Consider the following 24825-nt stretch of genomic DNA (forward strand, 5'->3'; position numbering starts at 1 on the left):
GATAAACACAAGAAAGGCACCTGGGGTGGATGGGATCTGTCCAGTTATATTAAAGGAGGCAGCAAAGGAGGTAAGCAAACCCTTAGCCATAATTATGAGAGCTTCCTTGGACTCAGGGGAGGTACCCATTGACTGGAGATGTGCAAATGTGACCCCAATTCACAAAGGGGGATCAAAGGCTGACACAAGTAATTATAGACCTGTGAGTTTAACTTCTGTTCCCGGAAAATTAATGGAGGCACTGGTGAAAGAAGCACTGCAGGATCATCTAGACAAGACTTCAGTTATAGCTAGGACACAGCATGGTTTTGTTAAGGGGAAGTCTTGCCTGACCAATTTGATTGGATACTATGATGCAGTCACAAAAGAACTGGATGCAGGGAATAACTTTGATATTATATACTTGGATCTTAGAAAGGCTTTTGATACTGTTGCACATGGAAGACTGCTGCACAAATTGGAGCAGTGTGGCATTGGAGGCAAGTTGCTGCTATGGATAAAGGGGTGGTTGAGGGGGAGAAGACAGAGAGTGGTAATCAATGGACACTGCTCATCGTGGACTAATGTTATTAGTGGAGTCCCTCAGGGTTCAGTATTGGGGCCTTTATTGTTTTCTGTATTTATAAATGATATTGATGATGGTATATCAGGCTTAATGTCCAAGTTTGCAGACGATACGAAGGTTGGCAGGGTTGTCAAGGACACTACTGACACTATGCTGCTGCAACAGGATTTGGAAAGGTTGAGCAGATGGGCTTCGAGGTGGCAAATGAAGTTTAACATTGACAAATGTAAAGTACTACATATGGGAAACAGCAACCCCAGAGCAACGTATCAACTCTGTGGTACTACACTGACAGTGGTAGAGAATGAAAGGGACCTGGGGGTGGTGGTGCAGGCAGATATGAAGTTCTCTGAGCAGTGCAGACGAGCTGCAAGAGTAGCTCATGGTGTATTGTCAATGATATATAGGAATTTTTCTAGCAGGGATAAGGAGGTGATTATTCCCTTGTATAAGGCAATGGTCAGGCCACACCTAGAGTACTGTATACAGGCCTGGAGGCCTCATTTCAGGAAGGATGTAGAGCTGCTGGAACGAGTACAGAGAAGGGCAACTAGATTGGTGAATGGGACAAAGGGGTTCTCTTACGAAGAAAGGCTTAAGTTTTGCAAATTACAGTGTCTGGAAACTAGGCACCAGCGGGGTGATCTGATAGAGGTGTACAAAGCCTTGAATGGTTTGAGCATGCTCAATGCTGATGGGATTCTTCCTCTAGCTCAGAAAAATCACCTGAGAGGGCATAAATTCAAATTGAGGAAAGACAGATGTAGGATAGATGTGCGGAAATTTGCCTTTAGCCAGCGGGTGGTTGGTGGGTGGAACAGACTTCCATCCCTTGTCGTGGAAGTTGATAGCCTAAATAAGTTTAAGGCTCAGCTGGACAGGTATTTCGAACGAACAGAGGGGTGAAGTGGAAGTGGTTATTTTTATTTATTTATGTTACTTTTTTTTTTTTTTTTTTTTTTGGCTGATGCTGCATAAGCTTGCTTTCTTGCATCAAATGCCTCTACTAATGCTAATGCTATTTCCTTTGTTTAGGAGGTTTTTCATGTCTTTTTTCCATCCATACATCTAAAATTTCTGCTGTAATCCAAGGATTATTTGGTTTTGGTCCCAATGTTTAGTTTTCTCCCATATATTTTCCACAGATAATGAACAGTTTATATCTTTTAATTTTTCTTGTAGCATTTTCCCATAAATTTCCTTTATTTTGTCTTCTTCAAATCGTGATATATTTAATGTTGCTCTATTGTTCTTTGGCTTCGTATTTTAAAATTTCCATTTAATTATTGCTGCTAGAAGTTCATGGTCGGTGTCAAAATTTGTACTTCTAAGAGTTTTAACATTTTGAATGGATGATTTTCAGTTGTTATTTATTAAGATGTAGTCGATACAGTTTTTTGTATTTCCATCTAGTGATGTCCACGTATACTTATGTTGAGATCTGTGGTAGAACAGTGTGTTGGTGATGAATAGTTTATTTTCTTTGCAGAAGTTCAAGAGTTCTCTTCTCCTCGCTCATTTCTATTTCCTATCCCAAACTTTCCTAATACATCACTGAAATCTATCAAAAAGCCTCCAACTTTTGTGTTAAAGTCTCCCATTATTATTAAAATATGTTTTTTGTTTGTGTTATCTATGGTTTCTTGTAGGTATGTCCATGTATACTTATGTTGAGATCTGTGGTAGAACAGTGTTGGTGATGAATAGTTTATTTTCTTTGCAGAAGTTCAAGAGTTCTTTTCTCCTCGCTCATTTCTATTTCCTATCCCAAACTTTCCTAATACATCACTGAAATCTATCAAAAAGCCTCCAACTTTTGTGTTAAAGTCTCCCATTATTATTAAAATATATCTTTTTTGTTTGTGTTATCTATGGTTTCTTGTAGGTCTGAATAGAAGGCAGCTGTCTCTGTATCATCATGTGAGGAGTCTGGGGCATATACCTAGATTATTTTAATGAAGATTCCTTTTTCTTTACCTTTTATTCTTAAACTTATCATTCTTGAGCTGTGTGGGTGAATTTTTATTACTGAATTTAATAAATATTTCTTTACTATGAAAGTGACTCCTTCTCTATGTACGTTGTCTTTTCTCCCTGAGTAAAATATTCTTCCTTCTGTCATATCCAGTGTTCCTTCTTCTGTCCAATGTGTCTCTGACATTCCTACAATATCCCATTTGATCTTTTTCAATTCTTCTTCTACCAATTTTATTTTCCTGGGCTTGTAAAGCGATCTTACATTTAGTGTTGAGAGATACATTTGAGTTTTGGCTGACGATATAGCTTTCTTCACAGCTGTTCTCCATGGTATAAGAACAGCCGCGTCAGTTACCCTGGACGCGGTAGTATAACTGTTTATCTTACAATGACTAAGATCCATAGGGTTTAAGGCAGATAATGCAGCCGGCTTCTCATTCCTCTGCTGAATAGTCCACAATTTAGATGGGACCAGTATCTTGGAAGAGTGGCAGACTTCCACTTTTTCTGAAGACAGATCCTCCATCTTCACCTGTAATCCAGGCAAGGGCCCATCCCAGGTACTGTTGGCCAGAGCCAGCCGAGCCTGGGGTTTTTTTTACATTTTTTACTTGAGTAACTCACTAAGTTACTCAAGACAAATAAGACAAAACGTTTGCTCTTGCTTCCTTAAAACACAGAAAATCACTATTCAATAATGTCTATTTAGGTTCCTCCAAAAATTAATGTCTTCCCCTTCACACACCAGCAAGAAGGATGATAATCTTACCTGTGCTATATGACTAATGCTAGTGTATCCTCTTTGCCTAATTCAAATATATCCCCTATCCCCATATGCAAAAAGAAGCATTATTTTTCAGTCCACCCTCATATATATATATGTATAGTAGTAAAATTATAAGTTCTATAAGCAAAGTAAGCAGATGAGAAAAAGTAGAGAAATTTTTGAAACGTATCGTATGTCAAATGCTCCAAAACGCGCAGGGCAATATGAGGAAGCAAAAGAATATATAAATGTGTAGTAAGAAACATTAATACAGTGTCTGCAAAGATGGATATGAGAAGTACACATAGTGCTTGAACTAAAAGGGTGTAAAGGATAGCAGAAAAAAGAAATGAAGTAGTAACGAAAAAGGTGAAAGAATGTTAAAATCCTAGTACAATTATGAATTAAGATTATTAATGGCATAATAAACACGCCAACAGGAAGAAATGGATTTGTGGAAAAAGAAAATAAATTACTTACAATGGGATATACAAAAATTACAAAGGGGTTTACAAAATAAATTATAAAGGGGCATAACTGTATTCAGATTTTTTTTTCTTTTTTTTTTTGGTAGTTATTGGCGCATCGGCTTCTGTGGCCATAATGCACCTCCCAAGGTTTTTGCAGTACTTTGATCCAAGCCCGAGGCGGGATTCGAACCCACGACCTTTGAGTTACCAGGCAGGCGCTTTACCCGCCCGGGTATTCAGATATAGGTGGGCAATTTTAGAAAGAAGGTCGAATATAGGGATGGCAAGTATGCAAAATCTGAAGACAGTTAAAAAGAAAAATTGATACATGGCCAAGCATTTCATCAGGGGACTACACCTGACCATGTATCAGAAACTGCATTTCCAAACTTGTCCATAGTACAAGAAAAGGGGCCAATACAAAAGTAAAGCCCTTGTCTTAATACTATCAAACAAGGTAATCCGTACGCAGTATAATAATACAAAATAATACAAAGTGTTTACGGTGTGGTATGGGGAAAAAACAAACTGTAACAAGACAGTTTTTGTCTTGTTACAGTTTATGTTTTTTCCTCATTTCTTCCTGTTGGCTTGTTTATTATGCCATTAATAATCTTAATTCATAATTGTACTAGGATTTTAGCATTCTTTCACCTTTTTCATTACTACTGCATTTTTTTTTCTGCTATCCTTTACACCCTTTTAGTTCAGGCATTGTGTACTTCTCATATCCATCTTTGCAGATCCCATATTAATGTTCCTTACTACACATACACACATATACAGGGTCTGGGTGTCTCAAAAATACACGGCATAACTTCAGGAATGAGTTCCTCATATGTAGACAATAAAAATATTTTATATCAACACAGTTCCAGAAATGCTTGGTTTCCGAGTTTTGAAGGTCTGTCTATGACACTTAACTGTTCACATCACCTTATAGCAATTGTTCAAAATGTCCACCTTCTGCCTGAATACAGGCCTCACATCAACGTCTCGTGGACTCATGAAGACGATGCCAAATTCTTGGCATGTTTCGTATTGTCTCGCAACCTGCCACAATTCGATTGTGGGGAGTTTCCAACATCAGCTACCGGAGTCGAATACACCAATGACTTTAAATGGCCCCACAAGAAGAAATCTAGTGGGTTAAAATCATGTGAGCATGGAGGCCAGGCAGTTGGTCCACCCCTCTACTTCACGAGTCGTAGATCTTGGTCATCCTCTGTCGACAGCACGAGGTGTAAAGGTCTCATGTTCACAAAGGCGGCAATGGATACCTTCAAACATTTTCCTGTCTAGACATCTTCGTTCTGGGAACCTTTCATGGTACAAACGACGAGCCTCCAGAGCATTACCGTCCTCCAAACCATACATAAAGTACATATCCGCTTGCTCCTGATTTGAGTACATGGTCGGAATGGAAAACCACCAGATTCTGTCAGTACCTTGTGATAAAGGAAATCACCTGTGGGAGATAAAACATTCCGGTTAATAACTCGGGAACCAAGCATTTCCGGAACTATGTTGATATAAAATATTTTTATTGTCTACATATGAGGAACTCGTTCCTGAAGTTATGCCATGTATATTTGAGACACCCTGTATATGTATGTATATACAGTACTGTAGTGGCAAAATTAGCAGCAGGTATACTCTTATGAATGTTATAATGTTAAATATTTTAATAATATTTGTTTTTTCAAATCTTTCAAAAACCGAACGGTATATGCTATACACCTAAAAAGTCCAGATGGCATACGGCATATACTCTTCACTACAGCCCTGTATTTATGTGTGTGTGTGTATTTATGATGTTGAAGAGGATTATAACAATATATTTATACGGTTTATGGACACTGCTAATTTTGGCAGAATGACCCAACAACCATTATGGACATATAAGTTATAAGACTGAGAGGAAGGGAATTAGAAATGAGCAAACAAAATGGGAACTGGAACTATGGAAGATACAAGAAAAAATAAAAAGTAATACTTAATGCTGAAAATCGTTGAAATCATAAGATTTTCAGCATTGAGTACTTTTTATTTTTTCTTGTACCTTCCGTAGTTCCGATTTATATTTTGTTAGCTCATTTCCTATTGTCTTCCTCTCAATTTAACAACTTACACACACAACTATGCACTGAGTTGAATTTAACAAGCACAGGTTATAATGCTCAACAAGAGCAATGGACCGTGTTTTACATGGTAAACAATTTTTTATTATGATATTTGAACATATAAAAATGAAACACATTTTCTGGATAACAAGGAGAATGCACAATCATTTCATCTCCAATTTATTTTAAACTTTATTAGGATAAAGTATTTGACCAAGGAGGAATTAAATGATTTGGAACCCTGGCACAAATACATTTAGAGACCCTAAAATAGTCATATGGTAGCACTGGACCAAAAGTAATTGGTAAATCTGACAGAGAAAGAATTTATTATCATCCCCTGTAAATAAGGGATCAAGATGAATGCTTCCTAATTCAAAGATCAAGCGTGGTGGAGGAGAGTATTTTTCTTTTTTTTCTTTAGATTTTAGTTTTGTTTCATTTTCTTTTTTCTCCCCTTGATTATATTGCTGAGCTAATTTGTCATAAGAATAAGGGTATATGGATAGCAGTAATCCCAGAATTATTCGTTATTGTTATTTGATTTTTTGGAGCATTAGCAAGGCCATATTGCTCCGGGGATATGCGGTGGTCATTCCATGACCTTTCCGCATCCTCCATATTTGGTGGTCATGGGCTCAAACCCCGGTCTAATCAAGAAGCGTGTGCTACACGCTGCTGCTTCTGCCCACCTGGAATCCCAGAATAATATACCGACTGTGTGGTTAATTTAGGTTGGTAAAGAATTAGAAAGACCTGGGGTAATTGTGCAGTCAGACAAAGTTATTTGAACAGTGCAGACAGGCTAGTAGAACAGCTCATTGTGCTTTGTCAATGATATACATGAATTCTGCTAGCAGGGATAAGGAGGTGATTATACAGTTGTATATGACAATGGTTAGGCCACATCTTGATTACTGCATACTGGTCTGGAAGCCTAATTTTAAAAAGAATGTGGATCTGTTGGACGAAGTGCAAGGAAGAGCACCAAGATTAATTAAGAGAAAAAAAAAAAAAAGAGTTCAGTTCTGCAAACTGCAGCATCTGGTAGCCAGGCACCTGTGAGTATATCTGAATGAGGTGTTTAAGGTTTTGAATGGATTGAGCAAGGTCAATGCTGATGGCATCATTTCTCTTGCTCAGACTACTCACGGGGGGGAGGTAAATTCAAATTGAGGAAGGAGGTTGCATGACAAATGTGTGGAAATCTGCCTTCAGCAGGCAAGTAATTGATTGTTGGAAAAAGCCTCTATTTAGTGTTATAGAAATGGATCATTTTGATAAATTCAAGAAAGAACTAAACAAACTATTAGTGGGGATGAACAGGTGACATAAGAAATGTTTTTTTTTTTTTTTGGCTGATGTTATATTCTTGCATCATTTGCCACTACTAATACTTAGAACGTTTAAACATAGTTACACAATGACTATTTTCATTCTTAGACTTGTAGCCCAATGCTGATGCCTATAGCCAAATGTGTTTCAAACTTCATTACTTACCAACTCACATAAAGGATCAATGAGTAATTAAAGGTGAGTACAGTGGTAAAACCATATTACTACCAGGTCTATCACTATAAAGAGCGAATGGGACTCTGTAGTTTTATCACTAGTAATTAAAATATATAGTTTGTTATTCTTTTGTTTTCAAAGGAAATTAGTTCTGAACTAATTTAAGAAAGTAATATGAACGTAGAAAAATTAGAAACAAGAAATACATATTTAACATATGTGAGGTTCAAACCTGCGGCCTCTGGAATGGTAAACTTTTGCTTTCACTCCTAGACCACAAAGGTTGATACAAAGGGGTTGCATACTAGTATTACAGATCAAAGAAAATTTTTTCGGGCATATCTCAATATGGGATGAAGAATGCTTCATCCACAAGTTTAAAATCAATTGGAGACAATATACGGGTGCCTTACCAGCATACCACTGGCAAGTCAGCCCTCAAAACACCTACCCTTTGGACAATAACTAGAGTAGCTAACCTGCTTAACTGTCAACTACAATCACTACTTTTAGAGACACCCATAATCCCTGCCCGGGCAAGTGCTGAAATCTGACTGTTACCACTACTCCCACATAAAATTCCAATCTTCTACAGTATTCTACTTCCTAGAAACAAAAAACTATATACCATGTACAGAACTGTGCTGGGGCATGGGCAGACAGGCCACCCACCTCAATTGGCAGACAGGCCCCTCAAGTGGGTGTCCTGTCTGCCAATTTTTCTACAGTTAATGATAATTTTGTCATTTCTTATGCATACATAGGAAAATTATTTTTCTCAAAAATGAAATTTTTATAAAGTTCCAGAGGCGAACAGTATGAATTGCTATTTGCTCTGAGCACAAAATTAGCTAAGCATGGAAATAACCTCAAAACACCTATGATGCAAAGAAGCTGGCACCTATGACAATTGAAAAGTTATCAGGGGTAGTGGTGGTGGTAGTAGTAGTGGCATGTGATGCAAGAAAGCATGTGTATGAGCTTATGCAGCATCAGCCAAAAAAAAAAAAAAAAAAAATCACATCATTCCCTCCAAATGCCTGTCCAGTTCCTCCTTAAATTTATTCAACCTATCAACTTCCACAACAACAGATGGAAGTTTGTTCCAGCAATTAACCACCCGCTGGCTAAAGGCAAATTTCCGCACATCTATTCTACATCTGTCTTTTCTTAATTTGAATTTATGCCCCCCTTAGGTTCGTAATCTGAACAAGTGGAAGGATCCCATCAGAATTCAGCTTGCTCAACCCATTCAAGGCCTTATACACCTCAATCAGATCACCACGCAGGTGCCTAGTCTCCAGCCATTGCAATTTGCAGAACTTAAGCCTCTCTTGGTAAGAGGATCCCTTCATTCCCTTAACCAATCTTGTTGCCCTTCTCTGTACACGCTCAAGCAAATCTACATCCTTCCTAAAATGAGGCCTCCAGACCTGCACACAGTACTCAAGGCGTGACCTGACCATTACCTTATACAGAGGGATAATCACTTCCTTTTCCCTGCTAGCAAAATTCCTATATATCATTGACAAAACCCCATGACCTACCCTGGCAGCCTGTCTGCATTGCTCAGAAAACTTCATTTTCTATGTGTGGTACTAACTGTGTAGTACCACACAGTTAGTACGTTTCTCTGGGGTTACTTCTACCCATATGCAGTACTTTGCATTTGTCAAGGTTAAACTTCAGTTGCCACTTCTTAGCCCATCTGCCCAAATTATCTAGATCCTGTTGCAGTAGCACACTGTCATTAACAACTCTGCCAACCTTTGTATCATCTGCAAACTTCGACATTAAGCCTGATATACCTTCATCAATATCATTGATAAATATACAAAACAACAGTGGACCCAACACCGAACCCTGTGGGACTCCACTAATAACATTAGTCCATGAAGAGCAGCACCCATTGATTACCACCCTTTGTCTTCTCCCACTTAACCATCCTTTTATCCATTGTAGCAACTTACCCTTAATACCATTCTGCTGCAATTTGTACAATAGTCTTCCATTCGCAACAATGTCAAATGCTTTCCTGAAATCCAAATATATGATATCAAAATTATTTTTTGCATCCAGTTCCTTTGTAACCACATCATAATAACCAATCAAATTTGTCAGACAAGACTTTCCCTTAAACCCATGCTGTGTCTGAATTATTGCTGCAGTCTTGTCTAGATGATCCTACAATGCATTTTAAACAGCGACTCCATTATTTTACCCGGAACAGAAGTTAAACTAACTGGTCTGTAATTACTCATGTCACCCTTCGATCCCCCTTTGTGAATTGAGGATACATTTGCACATCTCCAGTCCGTGGGTAGGTAACAACTATCACCACAAAATTTTTATTGTATTATTATTAGCCATATGGTGCAAGGAAGCCTGAGGCCTATGTTGCACCAGTCAAAAAAACAAAAAATTTCTGAACTACCCCGAGAGAGAGAGAAAGAAAGAAATAAATAAATAAAAGGGAATCACCAAGGAAGAGAAGAATGATGATATAAAATGAGCAACCACAGACGCTTGTGATTTCTTCATGAAAGTAAGCAAGGCAACATTCGAATTATTAAAACGACAAAGCTACCTGAAATGTAATTGTTTCTATTCCTTGTAAAGCAATTTTCATTTTTCTCCAATCAAAGCTTGCTTTCTTGCGGTAATCATCTAGAGGACCAGGAGGAAAATCAGGTAAAAGTTTCAGTATTTCGGAAGGCACAGATTCATTCATACCGTTACGATGTTTTTCAACCGTCAATCGCCTACAAAAATAAAGTACTATAAAGAATAAAGAAAATAAAAGTGCGAATACAACTAACAGAGAACCACGCACTACCACATCTACAAGAGATACTCATCTAGTACTACTGTGATATGCATGTAGCCCGTGATAACTGATACAAACAAACCGCTTATGAAATTTGTACCCGATTGCGTGAAGCGCAGATTTTTTTTTTTTTTTCTTTCTTTCTTTATTTTTTGTGAAGTATCACCAAGCCAGTTCGCAGAAGATTTTTACAAAGATTTTTAATCGTCCTAATGGACGATTAAAAATCTTTGGAAAAAAGCCAGTTTAGGACCTCACCCAAATCTCAAAGGAAATCGAACTTCTAAGTTATTACGGTATTCTCCTTCTAGAACAACAAACAAATCACAAAACAACATAGACATATATATATATATATATATATATATATATATATATATATATACATATATATATATATTTTTTTTTTTTTTTTTCGCTCTCTCTCCCTCTTTCAGCGTAAAATTAGCCTGTATGGTTAGCCCACCGTTTTGCCATACCCTGCGAGAAAGGCGGGAGTTCAAATAAGATCGCATTACTACAAACATAAATCACTGTAGCTTCACGGCCCAAGCTGCCTTGGCGCTTAACACACAAGTATGAGTGAAAAATGTTATATAAATATTCGTTAGTTTGAAGGTGCTCAAAATTGTTGAAGCACATTCCCAAACTGGAGCGAAACAAACTCAAGCTGGACTACATACAGCGATTTATTCTTCTATCAGTAACCAGGGCGTGCCGCACTGTCAGCACCCCTGCGTTCCAAGTCATCGCAGGGTACATGCCCCTATACCCTGAAGTTGCCAAAAAAGGCCTTTTCCATCGTCTGAAAAAAGGCATACTTACACAGCTACTTAATCTCCAACTGGACCTGACAAGCGACCACAAACAGGAAAAAAGACGAATCTCAGATCACTTGCAGCGCCTCTGGCAGGAATCCTGGAATTCAATCCACAAAGAAATTCTTCCCCTCAGTCAACTTCACCTTTCCCAAGCCTCCTCCCTGGTACTTTCCTGGATTGCAAGCAATGTTTTTATTAACAGAACACGGATCGTTCCAGCAAAAAACTCAACTCCGTGGGTATCGAACCACATCACTTTTTACATTGTGGCGATGAGGAGTCCTGGTCCCACATTATGTATGAGTGCCCCTCCGATGAAAACACCCGTTACAACTGTTTACAGTAATCCCAGAAACTCCCCGCAATCAGGAGCAAGATCTACTAAATGACGGAGATCAATATATAGCGTTCACTCGATTTGCCCAGGCTGTCTTCACCACAAGGCGTGCCAAGCTCACAGCTGCTAGGACAGTCCAGAAAACTCCCCAATCCCTGCTGCTCTCTTCGCGGGTAGGATAAATGCAAATCTGTGCTACAGAATCAATACTGCAAACCATTTATGGGTAAGATTCATGCTGGCACCCAATTTAGGGTACGGTATCACTGCTGGCACTCAACTGGATGCTAGATCAATACACAGGGTCACCTGCTCCTGCGACTTTTAATCCCCTTCCCTATCCCTACTTCGCCTAAATCCATGATGGACTGGCTTCACTATTAGACCAACTTTCTTTCACCGTACAGTCTGACCTCCTCCTCTCTTATTCCCTGTAAACTCTCTTCAACAAAAAAAATTTTTTTTTTTTTTTTTGTGTGCCCTCTGTCACGAACTCAAGCGACCATGGCAGAGACAACCCAGATAATGACGAGCAGCCTGGCTCACCTCCCCGTGGTGGCGGCGGGCAAAGTAGGGTCTCATTAGGGGCCCTGTGGCCAAGAAGCCAGAGAAACACAATACTATACACATAAAACATGCCACACACATTTCTGGCATTTATAGAGTCCTATATACTTCACAAGAGTCCAGATGGTGAAGTTGTGAGAGACCACAGGTGGCGCCTTACCCTAAACCCTATGCCACTATATCCAAAGGAATAGTCTGCGCACCATCCTCCCCACACCGGGTGGAAAATGCCCGAGTTCGAATCCCATCGATGACTCGAGAAACTTTAATAGACTTTTTTCACTCCGTGGCTAAGTTAGTCGGTCTCAGGTGCAGATAACAGGGTTTACCAGGACGTTGGACGAAAAAACCCCCATAAACTAGGGTTTTTCGTCCAACAAAACAAACAAATCGTCCAAAGAACACAGGCATAACACACAGAGCATACCAGATAAATTTAGTTATTCGGGTTGCCTAAAAATAATAGTGGGTTTTTTTTTTGTTTTTTTATCCAAAGGAAAAGTCTCTTCTTTTTTTGTTTTTAATTTCTATTTTTTTCTTTTTCTTCTTTATTTTTTTCTTTTTTTCCGCCCTCTATAGTGGGCGCACACTCCAGAAGGAAACTAAAAAGGTTTCTTGTCGTCTCATAAACTGAGATCATAAACGTCCTACCTACTGGAACTGGCCGAACTTCCCGTGGTGTGGACGAATACGCAGAGATAGCATTCCGAGTAATTGAATTAACGTTCCAAGAAGGCAAGTGTTGTGTTGTGTTGTTTGGGCTGTGTTTGTATTTGTGTTGCTTGCTTTCTTATAACTAACGTTCTAAGACAGCTAGCTTATGCAGCATCAGCCAAAAAAAAAACTCCCATTTCACCCCTCCATTCCTTCCAAATCCTGTCCAGCTCAGCCATAAATTTATTAAGACTATCAACTTCCACAACAAAAGATGGAAGTCTGTTCCACCAATCACCAACCCGCTGGCAAAAGGCAAATTTCCGTACATCTATTCTACAACTGTCTTTCCTCAATTTGAATCAATGCCCCCTCAGGTTCTTAATCTGAGCAAGTGAAAGAATCTCATCAGCATTAATGAAATAATCCCATCAGTATAAGGCTTAATCTCAGCAAGAGGAAGAATCCTGATGGGATTCTTCTTCTTGTAGAACAGACTTCCATCTTTTGTTGGGGAAGTTAATTTCCTAAATAAATAATAAATTTAAGGCTGAGCTGGACAGGCATTTGGAACGAATGGTGGGATGTAATGGCTTTTTTTTTTTTTTTTTTTTTTGGCTGATGCTGTATAAGCATGCTGTCTTGCATCGTATGCCTCTACTAATGCTAAAGCGTTTCCTTCGACTGCTAACATAAGTAATAAATGCTTTGGTATCTCCTTCGCATTCTGAGTCCACGATTTCTTGTAATCTGTCTTATTAATTTCACTGCAAACTGGCTTATACTTTTTGTTCGCTTGTGTCTCTCTGATCATTTATGATTATCCCCTCCATTTCTTTCTCAGCCACTATTCTTGTCGTTTCATCTGATGTCTCTTTTTGGTCTAAACTTTGATCAGTATCTCTTATTTGGTATGAAAATCTTGATAACTTTTGCGAATGCTTTCCTTATCTCTTCCAGTTTAGAACTTTCAGTTGTAAACATCATCGGTTTGTCTCTGCTAGAAAACAAAAACCATCATTCTTACAATTATTTCAGAAAAACATTCGGCTACGACTATTGTAGTTATCTTTAGCAAAGCAAATCAATGCACTGTCACTACTATCGCCTAGTGTTTCTTTTATCTGTAGATTCATAATGCATGAAGAGTTACTACTGATAATTAGATCAGCAGTGACTCTTCATGCATTAAGTAATACTCAATTCACAAAGGGGGATCGAAGGGTGACACGAATAATTAAAGACCAGTTAGTTTAACTTCTGTTCCGGGTAAAATAATGGAGTCACTGGTTAAAGATGCATTGCAGCATCATCTAGACAAGACTGCAGCAATAATTCAGACACAGCATGCGTTTGTTAAGGGAAAGTCTTGTCTGACAAATTTGATAGGATATTATGATGTGGCTACAAAGGAACTGGATGCAAAAAATAATTTTGATATCATATATATTTGGATTTCAGGAAAGCTTTTGACACTGTTGCGCATGGCAGATTATTATACAAATTGGAGCAGAATGCAACAATGGATAAAAGGATGGTTGAGTGGGAGAAGACAGAGGATGGTAATTAATGGGTGCTGCTCTTCGTGGACTAATGTTATTAGTGGAGTCCCAAAAGGTTCGGTGTTGGATCCTCTGTTGTTCTGTATATTTATCAATGATATTGATGAAGATATATCAGGCTTAGTGCCAAAGTTTGCCGATGATACAAAGGTTGGCAGGGTTGTTAATGACAGTAATGGCAGTGTGCTACTGAAACAGGATCTAGATAATTTGGGCAGATGGGCTAAGAAGTAGCAACAGAAGTTTATAACTGGACAAATGCAAAGTACTGCATATGGGTAGAAGTAACCCCAGAGAAACGAACCAACTGTGTGGTACTACACTTAAGGTGGTAGAAAATGAAAAAGACCTGAGAGCAATTGTGCAGACAGATATGAAGTTTTCTGAGCAATGCAGACAGGCTGCCAGGGCAGGTCATGGGATTTTGTCAATGATACATAGAAATTTTGCTAGCAGGGAAAAGGAAGTGATTGTCCCTTTGTTAAGGCAATGGTCAGGCTACGCCTTGAGTGCTGCGTACAGACCTGGAGGCCTCATTTCAGGAAGGATGTAGATTTGCTTGAGCATGTACAGAGAAGGGCAACAAGATTGGTGAGGGGAATGAAGGGATCCTCTTACCAAGAGAGGCTTAAGTTGTGCAAATTGCAGTGGCTGGAGACTAGGCACCGCGGTGATCTCATTGAGGTGTATAAGGCCTTGAATGGATTGAGTACACTAAATTCTGATGGGATCCTTCCACTTGTTCAGATTACGAACCTAAGGGGGCATAAATTGAAATTAAGAAAGGACAAATGTAGAATAGATGTGCGGAAATTTGCCTTTAGCCAGCGAGTGGTTAATTGCTGGAACAAACTTCCATCTGTCGTTGTGGAAGTTGATAGGTTAAATAAATTTAAGGCGGAACTGGACAGGCATTTGGAAGGAATGGTGCGATTTATTTATTTTATTTATTTTTTTTTTTTTTTTTTTTTTGGCTGATGCTGCATAAGCTCATACACTTGCTTTCTTGCATCACATGCCACTACTACTACTACTGTTGATAATGATAATCAGATAAGCAGTATTGCTTCCTCTTGTTATTATTATTATTAGCTACATGGTTCAAGGAAGCCTGAGGCTTATGCTGCACCACCCAAAAAAAAAAAAAAAAAAAAATTCCCAAGTTAACCTGAGAGAGAGAGAGTCAAAAGTAGAAGGGAATCACCAAGAAAGGGAAGAATGATGATACCCAGCTGTTGCCTCTCTAATGTTTTCTACTGTAAAAACAGTCATCCAATAAATACAGAATTTTCCGCTAATATGGAAATGACCAATCCACAAGTTCCAGATATTATGTCACAAGTTAAAATTTTCCATTTCTAGAAATAGTTCGTTGTAAGGTTTTAGGCACATCAGCAGTAATATGTCAGTAAATTCCGTGTATTCTGTGGTTAGTTTGCTATACGCAACATCCAAACTTCCGCGAGATAACCCATACTACCATCGCGTGAGACCAAATAACTCAGCCACGCTGTGCATAAAATCCATAAAAATTTCTCGCATCACTGACTTAATTCGAATTAGTCTTTTCCATTCAGTACGGGTAGGACGATGATTATACCAGCTGTGTTACCCAGGGTTAAGATATTGTAATTTATTTGTCCATTCTATTTCCTATAACTTAGCCCTGTTCTGATTTTTGTGTTTCTATAGTGCTTATATCACACCAAACTGACTCAACATTGCATTTCCATCAAACTCAACTGGGTGTGCACTACCTTAGATTTTCTTTCTCTTTTTCTTTCCTCTTAGTAATCACAAGAACATGTAATTTTAAGTTATAATTTGACAAACGTCTAGTGATTCCCCTTTCCTTCGTGAGAAAATATTTTTTTCGGTTTTTAATGTCTTGTGTGTGGTTTTTAACTATGAGCATAACACACCATTCCGCTATCCTCTCCATACAAGTACTCACAATGTTAAAATTCTGCATTCCTTCTGCTTGACTGGCGCCACTTTTCCAATAACCCTATAATGTCCACTTCGCATGACTTAATGAATACTTCTTAACAAATGTATCCTCTTTACAAAAAAAAAAAAAAAAAAATTTGGAACATTTCTGAAATCATTTCATTTTGAACGTTAGTTGAAATCCACCTCGCATCAGTGAAATTTTACAGACTGTAAGAATGGGCCAAACATATAGTAGTGCGTGTTGTGTTGTTTGTGCTGGCCGCTTGGCTACCCAGGAGCACCAATCACTCGGAATGCTGCCTCTGAGTACTCATCCATAGCACGGGAAGGTAAGGTGAGCCAGTTCCAATAGGTAGGACGATTAGGATCAGTTTATGAGACAACAACAAACCTTCTTTTTTTTTTTCCTCTGGAGAGGGCGCCCACTCCAGAGGGGAAAAAAAGAAGAAAAGGGGGAAAGAAGAAAAAAGGGAGAGGAAGAAAAGAGGGAAAGAAGAAGAAAGGGAAAAAAAAAAAAGAATAAAAGGGAAAAAGAGAATAAAACATGGAAAAAAATAAAAATTTAAAGAAAAAAAAAAAAAAAGAATAAAAGGGAAAAAGAGAATAAAACATGGAAAAAAATAAAAATTTAAAGAAAAAAAAAAAAAAAAAAAGAAGAGAAACTTTTCCTTTGGATAAAAAAACAAACAAACTTATTTTTAGGCAACCCGAATAATTAAATTCGTCTGGCATACTCTGTGTGCTATGTCTGTATTCTTTGGTAGATTTGTCTGTTTTGTTGGACGAAAAACCTGTTCTGGGGGGGTTAACCCTGTTTTTTTTTTTTTTTTTTTTTTGGTAGTTGTTGGCATATCGACTTCTGTGGCCATAATGCACCTCCCAAGGTTTTTTTTTTGCAGTACTTTGATTCATGCAAGAGGCGGGATTCGAACCCGCGACTTTTGGATTGCCAGGCAGACACTTTACCCACCCTGCTAGCCCTGTCGGCAAGGTAAACCCTGCTATCTGCGCCTGAGACCGATTAACTCAGACACTCCGTGTCTGAGTTAGTCGGTCCATTAAAAAGGACCATTACAGTTCCTCGCGTCATCGACAGGATTCGGACTTTTTTCACCCAGCCTGGGGTGAACAATGACGTTACTACTGTGCTACGCTCGCAGACTATTCCTTTGGATATGTCGTTCAATTTGAGCACCTTCAAACTTTCAAATTTACGAATATTTACATGACATTTTTCACTCATACTTGTGTTAAACGCAAAGGCAGCCTAGGCCGTGGGGCGACAGTAATTTATGTTATCAGCGAGCAGGTATCCAGCCCACTGAGGAGCCAACAAGCTCCGAAACGCGTCTGGGTGTTGGTGGTAGTAGTAGTAGTAGGGGTGGTGGTGGTGGTGGTGGTGGTGGCATGTGATGCAACAAAGCAAGTGTATGAGGTTATGCTGCATCAGCCAAAAAAAAAAAAAAATAATCACACCATTCCCTCCAAATGAATGTGCAGTTCCTCCTTAAATTTATTTAACCTATCAACTTGCACAACGACAGATGGAAGTTTGTTCCAGCAATTAACCACCTGCTGGCTAAAGGCAAATTTCCGCACATTTATTCTACATCTGTCTTTTCTTAAATTGAATGTATGCCCCTTAGGTTCGTAATCTGAACAAGTGGAAGGATCTCATCAGAATTCAGCGTGCTCAACACATTCAAGGCCTTATACACCTCAAGCAGATCACTGCACAGGTGCCTAGTCTCCAGCCACTGCAATTTGCTTAACTTAAGCCTCTCTTGGTAAGAGAATCCCTTCATTCCCCTCACCAATCTTGTTGCCCTTTCTCTGTACACGCTCAAGCAAATCTACATCCTTCCTAAAATGAGGCCTCCAGATCTGTACGCAGTACTCAAGGCATTGCCTTATACAGAGGGACAATCACCTCCTTTTCCCTGCTAGCAAAATTCCTATATATCATTCACAAAACCCCACGACCTGCCCTGGTAGCCTGTCTGCATTGCTCAGAAAACTTCATATCTGACTGCACAATTAGTCCCAGGTCTTTTTCATTTTCTACCACCTTAAGTGTAGTACTACACAGTTGGTACGTTTCTCTGGGGTTACTTCTACCCATATGTAGTACTTTGCATTTGTCAAGGTTAAACTTCAGTTGCCACTTCTTAGCCCATCTGCCCAAATTATCTAGATCCTCTTGAATAGCATACTATCATTACTGTCATTAACAACCCTGCCAACCTTTGTATAATTGGCAAACTTCGACACTAAGCCTGATATACCTTCATCAATATCATTGATAAATATACAAAAGTGGACCCAACACCAAACCCTGTGGGACTACACTAATAACATTAGTCCACAAAGATAAGCACCCATTAATTACCACCCTCAATCTCCTCCCACAAACCATCCTTTTATCCATTGTAGCAACTTACTCTTAATACAATTCTGTTCCAGTTTGTACAAGTCTTCCAGGTGCAACAGTGTCAAAAACTTTCCTGAAATCCAAATATGATAACAAAATTATTTTTTGCATCCAGTTCCTTTGTAACCACATCATAATATCCTATCAAATTTGTCAGACAAGACTTTCCCTTAACAAACCCATGCTGTGTCTGAATTATTGCTGCAGTCTTGTCTAGATGATCCTGCAATGCATCTTTAACCAGAGACTCCCATTATTTTACCCGGAAAAGAAGTTAAACTAACTGGTCTGTATTTATTCGTGTCACCCTTCGATCCCCCTTGGTGGATTCGGGATACATTTGCACATCTCCAGTCTGTGGGCCCTCCCCTGAGTCCAAGGAGGCTCTCATAATTATGGCTAAGGGGTTCCCTTAGTTGCTTTGCCGCCTCCTTTAATATAACTGGATAGATCCCATCTACCCCAGGTGCATTTCTTGTTTTAACTTCAATTTCTCCTCCACTTTGCTGTTATTACAAAATCATTCAGCACCCTGCTACAATTTGATAACCTTCTGCCATTTTGAAACCTTAATAACTGGTGTGAATATAGATGCAAAATACTCGTTCAGTTTGTTTGCTATCTGAGCAGGATCATAAACAATCAAACCATCGATATGAAGAGGACCAATCAGATTCATCCCCTTCCTTTTAAAGTTTATATAAGAAAAGCGAAGATTTCTCGTAATCTGCCTTCGCCTGCCTAACCTCATTTGTGACCTGATTACAGACTAGCTTATATCTGCCTTCGCCTGCCTAACCTCATTTGTGACCTGATTACAGACTAGCTTATATCTGCCATAGGCTTCGGAGTCGCTTGATAATTTATATGCATCCCGCATTCTTCTTCTCTGTTACGAGTCTCATTAGTTCATTTGATAATCATTTAGGCCTAAACTTTGGTGCCCACTGAGAATAAAGAACAATAGTCTCCTCTACTAGAGGTGTTATTAATTTGAAGTAGTGCAATATCTGGTATCTCGTGAAGGTAGCCCCAATATGAGATAAAATCCAAACGGCACGGTTGCACTACGTACGTATGTAGTTAAACTTATGGGTGTATTTACATCGATATTATATACAGTAATTAATTTCAACCCACAGCGTATTATGCCTTGAGTATTTAGTCTTAAAAATTCTAAGTTAATTATTCCATATCATATTCCCAGTGCCAATTTCTCTCCTAGTGGCGGAAATCTGAACTAATTTTTTTCCTTCTGCAAATCGCATCCCCACACATATGCACTGATTTTCAGAGCACTATCTCTAACTGTTTTGACACTAGTGTCTCCTGAGTAGGGAAACTATTTAATGAAAAAACTTTCATGCCTACAGGAGTAAGGCTCCAGGGGTTGTTGAAACAGACACTTAAAAGATAGAATTCATGGGTAACGCAATGTTGTCACACCTCTCGCTTGTGGACGAACCTATCGCTTGGCAGGTATATAGGTACACTGCATCATTGCATTCATGTAGATGGCAATTCGATGCCATTATTGATAAACGTCATGAGTTAACCAACTTTGAAAGAGGGATGATAGTGGGGGCCCAACATGTGGGTCACTATTGCGGAGGTGGTACAGAAATTGCGCTATCCCCGTTCAACGGTATCAAGAGCGTATCGAGGAAAACACCATTTCCGGAATAACATCTGTGTGGACGCCATGGGGAGAGAAAGGTGACAGATGAACGTGGCCTTCAACGTGTCTCACATTGTTTCAGCTAACCAGAGAGAAACATTGGCAGAAATCACAGCCGATTCAATGAGGGAGGTGCCAGACATGTATCCATCAAGCGATCGTTAAACGCAATAGGTTATGGGAGCTACCGTTCCACCAGAGTCCCATTGCTAACACCATGATACAGGACTCTACGCCTTCACTGGGGAAAAAGACCATCAGCACTGGACCTTGGAGATGAGTCTCATAGTCTGATGAGTCCTGTTTCCAGTTATTTCAAGAGGACAGGAAGGTGCATATCTTGCAGAAACTGCACGAAGCTATGCACCCATCATGTCAACAAGGAACTGTTCAGGCAAGTGAACAGTCGGTAATGGTCTGGGCGTGTTCAACTAGCACGCGTTGGGACTTCTGGTACATCTAGATGCACCTCTGAATGTTCCAGGTTGTGCTCATCTTTGCAGACCATCTGCATCCCTTCATGGTCATCGTGCACCCACAAGACAATGTACCCTTCCAGTACAATGCACCTCCCCGCAGATCTGTGGTGACTAGAACATGATTCAGAGAGCATTCCGAAGATTTTATCACCATGGAATTGCCTTCTCATTCACCGGACATGGACCGTATGGATTCTACAGATAGTTCTACATGCTTTCCTTAACTTGAGATGACATTTTGAAAATGGAGGGATGCTATGGAAGGTCCGTTCGAGCTTTCGATCCTCCACCCAGAAATACAACAGAATTATGGACAGCAGTGCAGCAAGCATGGATGGATGGATGGATGGAAATACCTGTGGAACAATTTTGTGAATTAGTGAACTGAATGCTTCGCCGTGTTACTGCACTTATCCAGCCGAATAGTGGGCCTTCCTGTTACTAGGTAGTTATCCCATGATTTTTCTATTCAGTGTACCCTATAATTTTAAGGAAGGTGGCAAAGAGGAGTAGTAGTACTACTACTACTGAGTTCATTGAATCATTGAGGATAATTATGAGAGCATCACTGGGCACAGAAGATTCCATTGGATTGAAAAAGTGCCAATTTATCTCCAGTACATAAGGACTATTCTAAAAGTGTAGTGGGAATTAACGACCAGCAAGTCTAACTTCAGTAGTAGGGAAAATCGTTGAGGAATGATCAAGGGTGGCATTCAGATTCATTTAGATAGAAATGGAATTCTGAAGGATACGCAACATGGTTTTGTAAATCTGGTTAGCTATTTTCGACAGGTTCTTATGAGCTGAATTTAGGGAATAATTTCAACAGCTGAATTTAGGGAATAATTTCAACATAGTTTATTTCGATTTTAGAAAGCATTGGGCTCATCCTACATGAATGGTTACTTTTTAAGCTCTGATAGCTTGGAATCCAGAGAAAATTCTTAGATGAATAGCTGGATGGGTTCAGGACAGGAGGCAGAGATTAATGGTTGTTTCTCAGACTGGGTTAATGAAGCCACAGAAGCAGTAACACCAGAGTAACGTATCAACTGTGTGGTACTACACTGACAGTGGTAGAGCAAAAAGGACCTGGGGTAATTGTGCAGGCAGATATGAAGTTTCCAGATAGTGCAGACAGTCTGAAAGAGTAGCTCATGGTGTCTCGTCAATGATATACAGGAATTTCTCTAGCAGGAATAAGATGATTATTCCCTTATATAAAGCAATGGTCATGCTACACCTTGAGTACTGTATACAGGTCTGGAGGCCTCGTTTTAAGGATGTAGAGCTGTTGGAACGAGTACAGAGAAGGGCAACAAGATCAGTGAATGGAACGAAGTGTTGCTCTTAAGAAGAAGAAAGGCTTAAGTTTTGCAAATTACAGTGTCTGGAGACTAGGCACCTGCGAGGTGATCTGGCCCTGCTTTGTTCCCATACACTATCATAAATATTGGCTCGACCCAAAAGTGCATCTATTTTTGGTCTTTTGTTTCAGTGAGCTGGTTATTTTCTACATTAATTTGCACAGAGATATTAATTAGGTAAAAAATTTAAAAGCTTTTAATTTCCAGAGTTTAATTATAAATGGTGGTCCACTATCAGAACATAAGTTTGGTTGCTTTTGAAGGTCACATTAGATGAATTTACCACTAACAAACAAGGTAAACACTATTATGATTTTACATCACCCAAGTTTACTGTCTATCAGCTGTTTCAGACCTCTTCTCTTGGTGGCTTGGGAAAATGGCACATCAGAAGCAAAGTAAATAAATAAATAAATTTTCTGTTTATACTCCGGGACGACCAAACGGTCAGAAGAGTTCACAAGATATACAGAATACAAGAAATAGCACCGTATTCAGCAGTCACGGACTTGAACCCCGGTCACTCAAGGCACGTGTACTTATGCACCCGCGCGCCTGACCACTAGGCTACGGCGGCCTTGAGTACTGGAAACTTCTGGGAGTTAGTCGTCATTGTGGAAGGCACACAGGCAGACTTCAGCATTATGTACAGTCCCAACCATAACCAAGTTTGTGAGGACTATGTGCCATATTAAAGTAGTCGAATTTTAATAATTTCAGCTCAAGCACTGAAATTCATTGTTCAAATGCTGAATTCCACTTAAATTTTCTCACCTTCCTTGCACTGGAAACAGAAGCATTTCCTCTGTCTATAAACATTTTCAAAATAATTAAAACTCCTTTCCAAGAAGGGCAGGGGACGTGCTGAACAACTATGCTACATAAAAAAGCCCATGTTTCTCACATTATTGAATTCAAAATTAGGCATCGTCCATATTGTGGAAGAAGGGTGATTGTAACCACAGTGCTAATCACAAGGGTTGTCATGCTATTTTTATTTTTTGTGTAGGCAGCCTCAGCCACATTATGATAACTCTATGTGTATTATATGAAAATACTATACAGATAAAGACCAATCAGTTTAGTGGTGTAAGTCACCTTCACAGATATCCCTCACACAGTGCAAAAGATAAAACCCTGACCATCGTAAAATTTTATTCAGCAACACCCCACCCTACCTATATGCCAAAGCATTCTCATTGCTGTGAAACTTTTGCTTCGCTTCTCTAACTAGGGCTGGATTTTAGTTAAAACCATAAATTAAAAACTATAGCACTATATCTCAGTTCTTTCCATAATATCAAAAAATATGCAAGTTTAATAACAAAAATGCACTATTCCCAGTTACTAGTCATACATGGTGTTGCCACATCTACACCTACACAATAGTGAATAAGCATCCCTATGCCATGCTTTATGCCTTGTAGAGCATGGCATAAGAGGGATTGTTGACAAAGCATGGCACTATTGACATCTGGCAGGATGGGTTCATGGACTCCTGCTGTTTGCCATATTCTAGCCTTCCATAAACTGTGAAAGGGCACAAAATTTGTCAACCCATGGATATTTTTTTATTTTATTATTTTTTCAATCCACCGATGTCTAGTGCTGGTATTTCCATGCCCACTGTAGCTCTATCTTTTCATTTTTCACTGAACTCCGTAGAACTTAGTGTGGCTGCAGGGTGTGACATGCCCATCCATGATAATGTAAGTTGTGCATTGTGAAATGCCACTTTCATTAGCATTGTACTGGGTCATTTGACTGACTAGCATTTCTGTTATCCCTTCACAAGTCTTTCCGGCCTCTACTGGAATCACACGAACAAGACATTTCCAACGACAGCACTGCCATTAGATGGACATTATTTGGTTGATGGACCAATCTTGATACATTGGGGCACATGTAAACCCTGATAAGGGTCGAAATGATGACTCCCCCTGGAAGACTGAAAGAGATGATCATTTTCCCCATATTCTTCAGCCCTTCTCAGTCTTGAGATTTGGCAGCCACCATGCCCTTACCTATGTTCCCAGATTTAAAATAGGAAAAGATCGATTTACCCTTGGAAGCAATGTGGAAGGCAATTTTAAATTAAAACCTTTGATTTACCATTCTGAAACTTCCAGATTGTTATGGGGGGGGAAGTCTGTAAAGGGCAGATCCAAATGAGTTTGGTGATCAAATAAAAAGCATGGGTAATGTTATCTTGAAATATTTCAACAGGAATTGCTAAAGAAACAAAATAATAACGTGCAAGAAATAATCTTGACTTCAAATTTCTGTTAGTTCTCAGTAATTCTTCAGGCCTATCGTCCAATAGTGCAGATCTTTCACAAAATATTAAAAAAATGTTTCTTACATTTTTATCTCTGAACACAAACTTCATTATTTAATCTATAGACTAAAAAATTATACTAACCTTTAAAGCCCATTATGTAAACAGAGAATTTTGAAAATTTTCTGCATGTATAATATTCTCAGGCCCTCAGCTGAGATATTATCAAAGTGCATTAAAGCTAGCTATATATTTTTTTTTCCTTGATATCATTTATGCACTTTGATATCATTTATGCATTTTTCAAAATACAAACATCTGTGTAGATATGGAATATGCCAGGCAGATGTTTGTATTTTGAGAAATGAAACTGTCACTTTCTCAAAAGAGAACCAGTCAAAGATATGGATGTGAATTGTCATGAATATGCTTGATTACTACCAAGAATTAAGCAA

At 39.0% G+C, this 24825-nt stretch overlaps 1 protein-coding gene across 2 annotated transcripts in view; it reads right to left on the reverse strand.

Annotated features, from left to right (window-relative positions):
- LOC150085950 (peroxisomal acyl-coenzyme A oxidase 3-like) overlaps positions 1-24825 on the reverse strand; it is a 357646-nt gene that overhangs the window by 270376 nt on the left and 62445 nt on the right. Inside the window, exon 1 of one of the 2 annotated variants that reach the window (XM_090373610.1) lies at positions 10001-10296. The exons of the other annotated variant lie outside the window; for it this stretch is intronic. Within the exon in view, the coding sequence (XP_090229736.1) occupies positions 10001-10144 (144 nt within the window). The 5' untranslated portion in view covers positions 10145-10296. Of the gene's footprint in view, positions 1-10000; positions 10297-24825 lie in introns of those variants that run through there. 2 annotated transcript variants of the gene reach the window in all.

This window comes from Mastigoproctus giganteus, chromosome 5 (genome assembly GCF_048544385.1).
Source record: "Mastigoproctus giganteus isolate SK-2022 chromosome 5, ASM4854438v1, whole genome shotgun sequence".
Lineage (NCBI taxonomy): Eukaryota > Metazoa > Arthropoda > Arachnida > Uropygi > Thelyphonidae > Mastigoproctus > Mastigoproctus giganteus.